We start from the raw sequence: 13,881 nt of genomic DNA on the forward strand, positions 1-13,881 counted from the left end.
AGAGAGTAATGGTCCCACGGTGATCCAAGCTTTCATGGGGAACACCTAGCGGTCAGCGCGGTTGCTTGCTTGACGAGGTGCAACGTTCCTCACGCATTCTGCAAGGGATGGTGAGGAATGCGGGCGGCCGGTGGCTGTCATAACGATTATTTGCTGGCATCCGATGCCGCGGTGTCTGGCAGATTGACCCAGAAAAGTGGTTGGTGTCGAAGCTGTTGGGTATGCGCGTGCATGCTTGAGTTCGACGCGGAAGATGAATCTTGGATGATATAGAAGCGCGGACAGGGACCAAGCTTGGGCTATACTACGACCCCGGTTGTCAGCTAGCCGTGAATGGGTGCTGGCCGCCATTTGTTGACAGATACAAGAGACAGGCAATCATCATTCCAGCAACACATTCCTTTGTTGTTCTGCATCTAATAGCAGTTGTTCCTCCAACGCAATGCTTTGGTCGAACGATGGACAGGGGCGTATTCCAATCCGTGGCGGTGAAATCGCGATAATTGCAGCAGAAGGGAGGGAGGGATCGCCCTTGCAGATCACAGGCTGTGCATAAGTTGGGTGCAGCATAGACCATTAGTCATCATTTCTGTGCGGACACAAGAGACATGGCCTCGGAGACAGAGATTATCCGCGCCTTCTCTCGGTCGCTGCGATCGACACACCACACCACGGATCAGATGAACGACTACCTAGTCATATGCGCATTTCCAATGGAATGATGGGGTGACTTCGTTGCTAGGTTTGGTTCAGGAGGAACACATAGTTAAACGTTCTGTAATACTCTTTTCGCGGAGCAGGGCCTGATAAGAAGTCCGTAGTGTGTTTTTAGTACGCTGTGATCTCGCTGGACCTGGAAGCTACACAATTGAAGCAGCTGAAATCGCGTGCAAATGCAAGGCAGTCTCTTGACTTCAAAGGACATATCACAAATCACATGATGCACTAGACTGTAACTTATGCAGTACGTAGTCTGTTTCAGTATATTACCCATTTATGAGTGACGAGTTCTGGTGAGTGAGGTTCCTGCCTGAGACTTCAGGTGGAAAACGCATCTCCGGCAAGGCGTGACGAGGCGCCGAACCGCAGGCAACCAATCAACCGCCCCCTTCGCGATGAAACTTTTCCGTCTCCTCCGCTTCTTCTCAGCTGATGACAAGCAGTTACACTCAAGCTAAGGGACTCTCCCCCCCCCATCCACAGGCATCCACAACCACCCATAGGTCAGTCCCCTTGTCTTTCTCAGGATCTTTCCACTTTGCTTTTAACACCTAGTACTAATGAGGTACTGTGAATAATTCTTCAGAGGTTTGACCGCATTATACCCCCCTTTCTCTACCGATCACCCCGAGTTGCCCGAATTGGCACCACCAAAAAATCGATAAGATAAATATTCTGTGTGCCCCACATCCTCCCTCGGGTTGAATCCAACATGGAAGTATCTTCCCTTCCACAAAAATCTTCTAGCCGCCTCAGACTTCCCCCTCGCACCCTCACGATCAGACTGTCAACCACCGATTACCAATTGGATTTGCCCGATCTTTCCGATCATGACTGTCTAAAGTCGATCGGGACTTGATCGTGAACTCGAAGACCTTGGACATGCGCACCAAGAGGGGCCCTATCCCCGCTCTCACTGGGCCCTCTGGCCAACCAGCTGGGGCGTCTGATCGAGTTTCCCGGGCCAAAGTCCTGATCCCGCGAGATCGGTCCCGGATCGTACTATCTAGCTCCCGCATACGCACCTCACGTGCCTGCGATCCGTGTAGACAACGCAAAGCAAAGTGCAATGGTGGGAAGCCGACTTGTATCCAATGCGATGGCTTGGCTCTGGAATGCACCTATTCCGAACAAAAGCGCACCCTCGAGCAGAAGGAGCTCACCCTGCTGCGGAGCACCATCCGCCGCCATGAGCGCATGATCCAACTCATCTCCGCCCGCCCCACGAAGCAAGACGAGGAACCCGATGAGACGCCCACAGAGTCGTCCTCGACGACCGCTGGGGAGACGACGATGGAGGTAAGTCTGTAAAGATTCTGTGGCTTGACCTCGGTCGTCACTGACCATCGGGGGGTGTGCTGAACTAGTGAATTCACAGATAGTCCCAGCGGCTCCACAGCCTCAAGAGGGAGAGCCCCCATCCGTGGAGCTTCTTTACCCTGAAAGTTTAGACCAAGCCCTAGGAGTTCTTCAGGGGCAGCTCCGAGACCTGCATCAGATTTACCAGCTGATTCACGATTGCGATCCAGCGGCCTTGCCATCCGTGGTGGATACCATCCGCCGCAGCGCATCGGCCCATGAAGCCGCAATGCACCTGGACCAAAAGGTGTCAACGCAACGGCCCGGAGTCACCCTTGGCAGAGTACAGCGAGCATGGCTGAATCGACTCTCGGGCAAGGCGGAGCTGGTCTGTCGATATCCCCCGTATACAGTCACTGCGGCGGAGAAGTGGACCACCGTTGTTGACAGCTCGGTGGCCTCGCATCTATTCTCCCTCTTCTTCGTTTGGGACAATCCCACCTGGCAGTTGGTCGACCCGAGTGTGTTCCTTGCCGACTTCCAGTCGGGACGAACGCAGTTCTGCTCCTCACTGCTGGTGCACGTCATCCTTTTCTTTGCGTGTGTATGTATTGCTGCCCCTCGGTCAGCTTTTTCTGACCAACAAAGTAGCATTATTCGTATGACGTGGAAAAACCATGGGACAGGAGAGAGGAAATGGCCATTGCCAAGAGACTGTTTCGAGAGATCGGACGTCTCTGGCAGAGGGACAAGGACAACGTATGTTTAACCACTGTTCAAGCAAGCCTGATCCTAGGGCTCTTTCTCAACGCATCGGGGAAAGACAAGATTGGGACGCAGTACATCTACTATGGTGGCCATATGGCGTTGAAGCTGGGGTTACATCTATCTACGTCGGCAGTCTTCCACAGCGAGTCGATGACAAAAGCGCAGCGAAATCACTGGGCACACAAATTTATTGCCTGCGGCATCTACGATGTGCTATCGTCAGTCACTATTCTTGAGCCTGCGATTGCATGCACGGCGCTGACCTTGGACAGATTGACAATGCAGCTGTCACGCAAACCCTCGCCTTGGACGGCTCCTCCGAAGAACTTTCTTTCACTGGAAGAAGCCCTGCTTTCAGATGCCAATCAGCAATGGGCACCGTATCCATTCACTTTCCCCACCTTCAAGCCCTACGCGAGCACAGCCGTGTCTGCCCGCCGCGATCTCCTTATCCTTATCAACGATGTCTCGCACTTTGAGGCAGAGTTACCAAAACGAGTGGACCTTCCCAGTTGGCAAAGAGGCACACTGATCCATGAGAAATTACTCACATTTGAACGGACGTTGCCACTTGTACTGGGGATAGGGCGGAATAAGACTCCTCATAATCTTTGCCTTCAGTATGTGGCCCGTGCTCCCTGACTCTGCATGTCGCTGACCGCTACAGCCTTTACTATCACATGACCGTAGTCAACCTTTGCGGGCTTTTCAACTCCCGCGAGGCCACAACAACCAAGGATGTCATTATTGCTGCAACACAGTTCAACCCGCAGCAAGTTCTCGAAGACGCTATGGATGCGATGGCGACAATCATCTTAATGTACCGTGTATGCCACGGGTGGAAATCAATACCAGTAGTCATGGTGCACTACTTCTTTGTCATCGGGCTCCATTCTGCGACCAATCTGCGCTCCTCAAAATGGCGCGAAGTGCTAGTCAGCTGTGTGTCAGGCCTTTGGCACATGGGTCTGACATGGCGAATATGTCGACCGTTTTTGCGCACGATCCAGTTGGTGCTGAACGCTAGCGCTGACGCAGCGTTGATTCCCGCCGAGGCGCAGTCCATCCTGCGGGAATTCAACGAGAAACTCTGGACTCAAGAAGAGATCCAATCACTTGCCGCCAACTATGTGGTCCATCATCATCCGGCGCCGGAGGCTCGCCGAGGATCCGTCTTTCAAGGAGAAAGGCTGGAGGATCTGATTCGAGCTTTTGATCGACTCAACACGGTGGATGATCAGGTAAGCGTGGACGCCGCCTGATACAGTATACGACTCTTTCGGATCCGTCTCACTAAGTATACGAGCGGTCTATTTTTGATTTTTGGTTATTTTGTTTGCTTCATGTCAGACACGATGCATGATCATGAATGAGCGATGAGAATACACGACTCACGCCATCAACACATTTACTCGCGGAAAACGAATATCGATAGAACACGAAATCATACACGCCTTCAACATCTGGAGACATCTGCTGCCAGGCCATGGCCGGCAGGCTACAGCTCGTTGGGTGTCTGGCTGCCAGGGTAGATTGGCTGGCTGCTCCAGGACCCGCGCGCTGAGACAGTAGACCCCGTAGCCATTGCACGATTGGTGTTATTGTTGACTAACGATCTATCATAGTGATTCATTGGTTTCAGCGACTGTCAGTGACTACCAGCTCTTTTTCAGCTCGCCTCGTCCACTCCATCCAACTACCATCATATAACCTTCTAGGGCCCTTGGCGCCGATTTCCGAGAGTGCCAGATCGAGTGCAGCGGCTGTCACGCCGGAGTTACAGGTCAGGACCCACTGGGGAGCTTCGTTTGTGACCGGCAATCCTGCCTTTTCAAAGATGTCCTTCAGTTTAGAAGCTGGCAGGATCACCTTGGATGTCTCATCCAATAGCCTCGCGAGAGGCACATTGACCGCTCCAGGGATATGTCCCGACCGCAAGCTTGTATCCTCTTCACTTTGATTTCCACTAAACCGACCAGCGATTCTTGCATCCACAATCCTGCTCGTCTCGTTCCCCACTAGCCGCTTGACTTCCTCATACGATATTACTTTGTTAGGATCCGGTATCAACGGAACGGGATACACATCCCCCGGCTCTCTCGTAACGGCACCCTCGAGCCCGCCCGAGCTTACCGGGAACCCCAAGTCTGCGTACACGCGAAAATTGTTCAGAACATGCACCGCTCCGTGTCCGAAGAACGCGCACATCCACGCCACGCGCGGCGCGCTGTACGTTCCAATCTCGTATGTGTCGTAGATGACCAGTACGTCGGAGGGCCGGATGTCGAGGGCGGTCATGGCGGCGGCGAAGCCCTCGGCGGTGGGGAGCATGAGCGGGTAAGGGGAGGTGGCATCGCGGATGAGGGATTGATCGAAGAATCTGTATGCTGGGTTGGTATGGTGCTGTTCGCCTGGGATATTGAGTGTGCAGTGTGTTTTGTTCAGGGATACGAAGTAATCATGAATGGATGATGTAGCTCAGATACGAGGGCGCGGGGGTCTCATGTAGGGAACGATAGGAGTAGGTAAATTGGAGGTATGCCATCCTCTCTTTGGAACTCTGGAACAGCTGGTGGCTGTAGGTAGATCGTACTTGGAGCCAGGGAGATGCTGCGCTTCAAACGCCGGACGAAGCGTCGGACGCCCCGCTGCCAGGGGGACGATCCTTCTTGTGCTTGTGCTCGGAGGCTGGTTGGCGACTACATTATGATATTCCGTAGGCGTGATGAGGTAGGTAGGAAAGGGGTCTGTCATCTTCAGGACGGGTTCTGTTGGAGGGAAGTGGTACGCTGGGAAGATTTTCAGGGATTCGCGGAGTAGTTAGAGCTCACTCGTCGGAGGTTGAGGCCGGAGCGACGGACTGAACCAGTCTGGACCATTTGCATTGGGGGATTGTGTGTGGTGATGAGTCATTATGTGCTTGGCATAACTTTGCACCAACCAAGTTGGTTTGGTCAATCACTTGTACGAGCTTCACTACAGAGTACCTAGTACTGTGACTAGGTACCTAGATACCTACCTACACTCGACAGTGAATTTGTTTTGTCTTTGTTCTGTGATTTGATGCATCTCTCTTACTCAGGCGTGTTTCGATTTTAATGCAGGGTTAAGACTTGATTAATATTGCGAATGTCACAGGAGATGTATTCCCTTGAGAAACTTAAACTTAAATCGCGGTGGATAATGTATATTTCCGTTGCAGTGTAATGAAGTAGGTATGCTTTAGCAAATCAATTGAAGCAGATTGGAAGATTCAATGATACACAATTTTCACTCTTTTCTGCTCACAGACAATAAGATTTATTCTCAGACTTAAGCTGCATTTACTATCTTGAATATCGGCTGTCAGAAAATCGATGCTGTGGTGAATAGGATCGGCTGGTTTTCCAGCTACAGCTTCAGTCTAGTATAAATACATCCGGCCAACCAGCTTCTTTTCGCTTTCTCTTCCTTCCACCCTCATTCTCTCTTTCAATCTCTCGTTCGTCATTAAGGTCACTGTCAAGCAATACCAAGTTCTTGGGTTTTTCAATTCTTGCCTGTTGAACCCGAACGTGCTCGTTCCACTTATTCAGAAGGATTACGTTTGTGTCGTCGACCAGGTAGGTATCACTCATCGACGAGTCGGAATTGCGAGTTGAGACGGCCTTCGTTTGGTTGCTTAGTAGGTAGACGTCTGAAAATGTGGTTTGTGCAAAGGTAAGATCCATTTGAGTTTGACCTGAGGGGCTCTCTGTCAGGTTGGTGATTTTCAAAGGTGGTATTCAACATAGCAGCAATTCCCTTCATTGATTCTTGCTTGAATATTCGAGGACGCCACACTGTCCTCATCTGCGGGTAATATCACTCGTCAATATCAAATGACAACAGGGTGGAGGAGACTACTCGTCGTCTGCAGAGATCCCCAAACGAGATAGTGGATATGGTAAGTCCGTATTTGCTGGAAAGACAGCCTGTACTGATGTCCACCGAGATCATTGTATACATTCTCGAGGACACTGAGAGGATGTATAGATCTTCACCTTGGCTGCTAGAGATTGGGATTAATAGCACTACGCGCAAGACACTTGGCGTGTTGCGTCTCCTTAACAAGTTCACTGACGCTCGCGTTGCGCCTCTGATTTTTTTTTGGCCATTTCCGGGTCAAAGAACTGATACGCCTACTTGAAAAAAGACTGCAGGCCTACGACTCTCGCAGTTTTGTTCGACGAGTCGACATTACATTTATAGTGGGCTCTTTCAGCACCCTGCTCTCATGTCTCAGGGAGCTGCCTAACCTCAAAGCTATCAGCATCAAACCCGAATCTGGCAAGACTCTTTCAGCCACAACTCTCCTCGAGATATGTAAGACAATCATGCGTATCTTGAGTGAGGTGTTACTGCCGCATCTGCGTGAGCTTCGCTTCGAATTTCCCCCATCAAAAACCGCCTGGACTTTTCCCCCTCCCCGCTCCTCACAAATTACGCGACGGCAGGACAAACCTTGTCGGAGCTCACCAACCTCGACTTGTCAGTCCATACGTACCACCTCCAGACCATCAACTTGCCAGATGGAACCCCGTTCTCCAACCGCAGCATCGCAGCCTGGCTCTTCTGGATCGTCCGCACTGCCCGCAATCTCACGTGCTTGTCACTCAGATGCGTCGATATCACTTTAGAGGTTGACTGGTTGGAATGCCTCGATGAGATCAGCCATCTCAAAGTGCTCCGGTTGCAAGGATTGCGCATGCCGTAAACGACGCTCACGGCGCTGACTGACCCCATTTTGCACTCATTCGAGACAACAGAATTGACAGCCATAGCCCTGCACATTTCCTCCTGGGAGGAGCTTCTGTGGTGGTCGGTCCGGCTTCCCAGAATCATATGGTTCAAGCCGATTGCTTGCCCTTATTCCTCCCCTCAGAGGAGCAAGCGGCTATCTGGGTCAACATGCGTTGCCACCGCATAGTCAAGGGGAGGGAGAGAAAAGATTTGATTCTGCGCTTGATGCCCTGGTGTGTCGGATAAAAGCACACCGGCTGACTTTGGGGATGGCACCGTTTCGTAAGGAGGATACTTGGTAGACTTGGATAGAGGTAGATTATAGCTATCATGCTTGGTGCTGAGGTGGTGTTTTGGTTACTGTGCTGAGTTGCTATCTGTGAAATTGCTGTGTTGTATATTGATGATTCTGGAATAACAAACCAATTCTAGGTGAGAAAGGAGATAAATGGTAATGTGAAGACCGAACTCATTTGCTGGTCACTTGGCCGCAGCTCCTTCTTCCCTCCACAATCACCCATGAGCAACATTCACTAAGCATTCACTAAACATTCACTCGACAAGCTGAACTTGGCTATGAGAACTGGTGCTAGTGATTGTGCGCCCACACCTGTCTTTATAAAACATCTCACTCGATCCCTCCTCCACTGCTCTTCTTGTTTCTTCCATCCTTCTGGTCACCGCACTTGGCCCAGGATGTTTCCCACTCGCGCATCTCTCGCTCGAAAGGTGTCATCACGCCGACGTAAATTGCAGTCGACGCCAGATCAAGATAATGAGGTTCCTACTGGTATCACCAACTCACGGATTACGATAATGGATCTCCCCCCTGAGATAAAAGCTATGGTGAGGTTTCTAACCGAGCTGTCATGACTGCCGAACTAACAAATCCTGACAGATCGTGTTCTGTCTCGCGATCCCACCTCCCGAAACCCACCAGGAATCCAAGCTGGACGGGAAATCTCCGCATTTTGACAAGCATCGATACGACGTAATGCCTGATATAATAAGCCTGCGACTGGTCAACAAAACCTTCTCCATGCTTGCGGCAAAACATCTATTTAAATACATCCATGTACAAGCGGCGTGTGTGGTGACAACCTCAATCTACAAGCTCTGGGCTCTCAGCCAAAGTCAATACGCGGGCTGTGTTCGACACTTGTCAATCGATATGAGCCATTACTGTGATGCAGCCAAAGGGTCGGTCAAACAAGGCCTAGAACAAGTCTTTCGTACGAGTTTGCCCCGTTTGTCTGGTCTCGAGACTATACAGTGTCATTTCACGAGTATGCGCATGTGTTGTCAACTGTACCAACACAAGCTACTCCGCCAGGTGTTCACCAGTGAAGATCATACCAGGCTGAAGAACATACACATCTCATTTCATGGGGTGCCCAACTACAGCAAGAAGAGTATCCAAGATGACATGCTACCCAGTGGCTCAGGAGAGCAGGTCGTGCAGCTCCTGAAAGATATCCGCTGTCTCGACCTTCGTCAATATGATTTTGGCGGTCGCGATATTCAGAATCCGTCACCCGCTGGCGACTTCGCGGCCTGGCTTTTGGGAGTTGTTGAGAATAACATGGATCAGGATTTCAATTGGTCACAATTACCAGGCTCATCGTTCCCTGCCACCACCATGCCAAAGACTTGCAGACTTGCGTTGGAGACTCTCGTGCTTGATGGCATTCCCTTGCAGTACTCGGCACTCATGTGTCTTTTGACACTGGCAAGGCGGTCATTACGACGGGTTGAGTTGAGAAGTGTTGCCCTTCAATCCGGAGACTGGTGTAGTGTTCTATCTGTGATGGGCTCGCTACCACACCTGACATACTTCCGATTCATTCGCTTAAGAGGACTTGCAACCCCCGGGAGCACTCTGATTCCCCCACGTCAACTTTCTGGGCCCTCGAGTGTTGAAGAGTCAGATGGTGATGATTCTGATGATTATGAATCTTGGGATGATGAGGTCGACGATGAAGATAGAGGCGATGAGGGTTCTGATGATGGGGGATTTTCAGACCTAAACTATGAGTATTTGGATTCTGAAGATCTAGATTGGTGGGACGAAGACGCTTCGGATCAGGGATCGGAAGACGATGTGTCCAATGATGAAGATGATGAAGAGTCCGACGATGATGGGTCTAACGGGAGTGATGCGGATGTTTTCCATGCCATCTGCCTGGAAGTCGTATGCTGGAGAAACGATAATTATTTTGACCGACTTGCCGAGTTGAAACCCATCGTCCAATCTTTGGTGCACCGTGTCAACGAGAACAGAAGCGCCAATGGGATGTGTCCTCTGATGGAAGCGTATCATACTACGAACAAACTAGCTTAAGGCTTGGTTGAGAACAGGTATCCGCTTAAGATCTCTGGGGAAGACGCGGTGGAGTCGTGAACAAGATGTACGGTGTCTCAAGGATATTCGGTGTAAGTGAATCGCAAACTAGTGGCTGTAAACAACATTCGGACTGGTGGAATTGTTGACCTTAGGAATATCTCGCTTTCTATGGAGTACATGCTATATCTTAGATCAACTCAAGCTAGCTATTTGTATAAGATCTAAGCACTCTGTGCACTGTCTCCCTGAATGTCCTCCGAGTTGGAAAGTTATGAGGTGTCACGAGATGTTTTCCGTCCCTTGCATTTCTCGCGCTCCTGTTCATAACCATCACTTCCCATCCTCAACACGATCTGCATTTGACCTTCTAAGATACCTGAAACGAGGGAAATTGCTATCTCATATCTTTACTTTCAGAATGACGAGCCTCTATGTCGAAGACAGATCAGGTCATGATGTTGACAGGTAAGGACTTCACGGACTTCATCTGAGACGACTGCATGTCTTTTAGACCATGCAGCTGACGAGATAGTCATTGATCTAGAATCAAGCAATTTCACCCTGCTACGTTAGACTCCTTACATTGATCCGACTGCGATCGACCATTGAACCAGCCAGATCGTGGAGGAACACTATAAGGCGGGCTGACCAAGGTCGAGCTGATCGGACGTGAGTGCCAAGCACACAGGTTGAGGTTCTGAGCGCTTCTCTAACCCAGTGTACCTTTTTCGTGTCCATCCGGATTTCGGCTCATGATGCATGTTCTTCTCTATGCACCTTAAGCTCGAAGTGAGCATGTTTACAGCCTTATGTCATGGACCCGACTTACCGACGATCGTTATCCCTTAAGAGAACGCCCAGAGGCCGGCAGGACTTGGCGAGGCCGAACGCTCCACCAATCTGTCGGGAACAAGCTTCATCTGTGCGGTGACATCGCGACCGGCGACAACACCACAAACACCCCTTCTGTATCGTCGTGCGCACGACGGATGCGTTGTCAGCTAACCTACTTAGCCAAATAGTTATGGCTTGGGAGCTAAATTTATCGCTCCGCAGCTCTGCAGCGATTTACGTCCCCCCCCGACGAGGTAAATTCTTGCCGGGGCGACCCTTAAAGCCGTAGCGCGGCTCGGATTGGCCGGATGGCTCCACTGGGCCCTGTCGCATTGTCAAGGATGTCCGGCAGATCGGTGACGTACACGGATGGGGCTCCCATGACTGCATCTCGGTTTTGCCTGGAGATACTGTGGTACCTGACAATGATGTAATGGGAGAGAGACCCTGTGCTACTCTGTTTTCCTGATGATCGTGGGCCAAAAAAAGACTATATAGGTCTTTGTTCGCCCGCTCAACTAACTGTACAGCAGCGACCATCCCGCCAATATCATAACCAGCCCTACCGGGCCTCAATTTTGTCCATCATGAAGTCCTTCGTCACGGTCCTCGCGCTCAGCGCCCTTGCCACAACCTCAACTGGCATCGCCTTCAATCCGCTCCACCATTTGGCCGGAATCACACCGTACTATGCGCCTCAGGACCCTCCCATTGACCCCAAGCCACACCCTGGGTGCAATGTGACCCGCGCTGCATACCTCGTGCGCCATGCCGCCATCTACGCCAACGACTTTGATTACGAGTCGTACATTGAGCCGTTCGTCGAGAAGCTGCGCAACACCACGCAAGACTGGAACTCAACCGGCGCGCTCTCCTTCCTCAGGAACTGGAGCGCGCCCATCGACGACGAGCATCTCGAGAAGTTGACTCGTGTCGGTCTGCAGGAAGCAACCACTCTGGGTGTCAAGCTGCACCAGCACTACCCAACGCTTCGCGCAGCTAAGGTGTGGGCCTCCACTGCCGAACGCACTGTCAAGTCCGCCGAGGGATTCATCAACGGCTACACCAACAACCAGTCCTCCGCTATTGGTCTCGTCCAAGTGGCCGAGTCCAAGTCGACGGGCGCTGACTCTTTGACCCCATACAAGGCGTGCCCGGCCTACAGCTCCAGCTACGGCAGCGACCAGTCATCGGTTCGTCCCGCCTTTCCAAACAACATTTTCAAATAGAGCCATAGTCTAACAATCGCAGGAATTCATCGAGCACTACACCCGCCCCATCACCGCGCGCCTCGATGCCCTGGCTCCGAAATTCAACTTCACTTCCGACGACGTGACCGCCATGTTCGAGCTGTGCGGCTACGAGACCGTGATCCGAGGCTTCTCGCCCTTTTGCTCGCTGTCGCTCTTCACCTCGGCCGAGTGGCTCTCCTTTGAGTACGCCAACGACATCATGTACTTCTACAACACGGGCTACGGCCGTCCGCTGAGCCCGCACATCGGCCTCCCCTGGGCGCAGGCCAGCTGGGAGATGGTCTCTGGCAACACCAACGCCAGCGACACGCTATACGTATCATTTACGCACCGCGAGCTCCCGCCCACGGTCGTCACGGCTCTGGGCCTGTTCAACAACAGCGCCTTCACCGGCGCCGACAACATCAACACCACCATGCCGCTCGATCAGGTCAACTACAACCGTGCCTGGAAAAGCAGCCACATCCTTCCGTTCTTGGGCAATATCGCCATTGAGCGGCTGGAGTGTGATGTGCCGGGCTTCGAGGACCCGGAGTACTACCGGGTTTTGGTCAATTCAGCCCCGCAGCCATTGGTCGGCTGTCGCGATGGACCTGGGGAGAGCTGCTCCCGGGAGGGATTTAGCAAGTTTCTGAAGGAGAGGGAAGAACTGTATGGTGATTTTGGTGGGGCGTGTGGTAATGATTCTGCTGTGGAGACTTTGAACATTTATAACTAGTGTATATTGGGCTGTGGATAAGAGGTTGGATTAATGCTGCGGAAGATAGACATATGATTAATGATGATGTACTGTAATATACAAGTTCTTCTTTCATAATAACCACAAGCAAGGTTCATTGGGATACACTGCTTAACTTCGACAGACGATTTATGTCAAGCCTTCAGGATTATACACTGTAACCAGTTCAATTGAACGACGAGAGAACGTGGCTCTAAGATTCGAAAATATCGTCACTCTCGTGGGCTGACGAATTCGACCTATGCTGAATGAAGAGGCTTTAGTCTCAATATAACAACACTGGCCGAAACAGCAGCAAATGCGATACCTTTTTATTACTGTGGTCCTAATACAGCGCATTCTCTCCACCACCTCCGAAATAACTCTGCGCCAGCAGTCTAACGAGCCTATGTCTGTGCAGCCAAGCCAACGGTAATGGTTGAAGCTTTTGGGGCTGTGTACGGTCTGTGAAGAGGACATTGCGCCCTCAACCTAAGTCCCTTGACTCACACTTGCGCTCCTTCGCCTTCTCTCAACTGAGCGCAACAACGCAATGATATCCAGACCTGCACCTTCCCTATAATTGGCATGATCGGGTGCTGGTTTTATCAAAAACTTCGATGCGCTACGTATCTTTCTCTTCTGTACCCACTCCTCGAATCAAAGCGCAATCCGTTCGGTTCTTCTGAAATCCGTGTCTTTGCATCACGTACCACAATGAGCCCCATAAACCCAGCCATGACGGCGGGCATTGGGCCCGAAAACATGTACCCAACATCAACTGTGATCGCAGTTGGGTTTCATCTGAACTCATATCAACTTATCATCAACAACAATAATGCCGTGCCATGAGCCATCTCTGAGCTACTAGTATATAAAGACTGTGTTATATATTGAGAAATTATGAGCCCGGAGCCTCTTAGGCTCTTTGGGATAAGCCTCTTCGTATGTCTTTCTTTCTTACTTTTGGTAGTCATTTTGGAGCTATTCGCACGTGTTAAGATGCCAGGCCGGAGTGGTGGGAGAGGTGTTTGAACCTCCAGCGTGGTGGAATACTTTGGAAGCCAACCGCTGAAGTGATGGAAAAGGATATTTGAACTATCGGAGTGGTGGAACTCAACCGCGGGAGTGGTAGAAAAGACCTCTTGGACAGGTAAGTTACCGAGTTGGTGGAAAAGACCTTT

General features: G+C 51.1%; 4 protein-coding genes across 4 annotated transcripts; 3 read left to right on the forward strand and 1 right to left on the reverse strand.

Annotated features, from left to right (window-relative positions):
* Positions 1-1,602: 1,602 nt before the first annotated feature.
* BP01DRAFT_399851 (uncharacterized protein) lies at positions 1,603-4,139 on the forward strand (the record flags this gene model as incomplete). The annotated part of the gene is made up of 5 exons (XM_025578566.1): positions 1,603-2,023; positions 2,250-2,623; positions 2,671-3,005; positions 3,060-3,407; positions 3,455-4,139. The coding sequence occupies 5 exons, from the start codon at positions 1,603-1,605 to the stop codon at positions 4,047-4,049; spliced, it is 2,073 nt and encodes a 690-aa protein (XP_025430700.1). The 3' UTR covers positions 4,050-4,139.
* Positions 4,140-4,425: 286 nt separating this feature from the next.
* On the reverse strand, positions 4,426-5,700 carry BP01DRAFT_423932 (sulfurtransferase; the record flags this gene model as incomplete). The annotated part of the gene is made up of 3 exons (XM_025579653.1): positions 4,426-5,167; positions 5,381-5,555; positions 5,619-5,700. 3 exons carry the CDS (start codon positions 5,698-5,700, stop codon positions 4,426-4,428), a joined length of 999 nt encoding a protein of 332 aa, XP_025430701.1.
* A 2,544-nt stretch (positions 5,701-8,244) lies between these two features.
* Positions 8,245-9,889, forward strand: BP01DRAFT_383286 (uncharacterized protein; the record flags this gene model as incomplete). Its single annotated transcript, XM_025577416.1, has 2 exons — positions 8,245-8,394; positions 8,447-9,889. The coding sequence occupies 2 exons, from the start codon at positions 8,245-8,247 to the stop codon at positions 9,887-9,889; spliced, it is 1,593 nt and encodes a 530-aa protein (XP_025430702.1).
* A 1,096-nt stretch (positions 9,890-10,985) lies between these two features.
* Positions 10,986-12,817, forward strand: BP01DRAFT_357412 (putative histidine acid phosphatase). The gene is made up of 2 exons (XM_025575195.1): positions 10,986-11,919; positions 11,978-12,817. The coding sequence occupies exons 1-2, from the start codon at positions 11,314-11,316 to the stop codon at positions 12,695-12,697; spliced, it is 1,326 nt and encodes a 441-aa protein (XP_025430703.1). The 5' UTR covers positions 10,986-11,313; the 3' UTR covers positions 12,698-12,817.
* Positions 12,818-13,881: the final 1,064 nt, after the last annotated feature.

The sequence above is a fragment of the Aspergillus saccharolyticus genome (genome assembly GCF_003184585.1).
Source record: "Aspergillus saccharolyticus JOP 1030-1 unplaced genomic scaffold BP01scaffold_18, whole genome shotgun sequence".
NCBI lineage: Eukaryota > Fungi > Ascomycota > Eurotiomycetes > Eurotiales > Aspergillaceae > Aspergillus > Aspergillus saccharolyticus.

Bases quoted from the DNA above. Each gene is read 5' to 3' on its own strand.
- BP01DRAFT_357412 (XM_025575195.1), top strand. From the start codon at position 11,314: ATGAAGTCCTTCGTCACGGTCCTCGCGCTCAGCGCCCTTGCCACAACC. The intron at 11,920-11,977 runs GTTCGTCCCGCC...TAACAATCGCAG, and splicing joins ACGGCAGCGACCAGTCATCG to GAATTCATCGAGCACTACAC.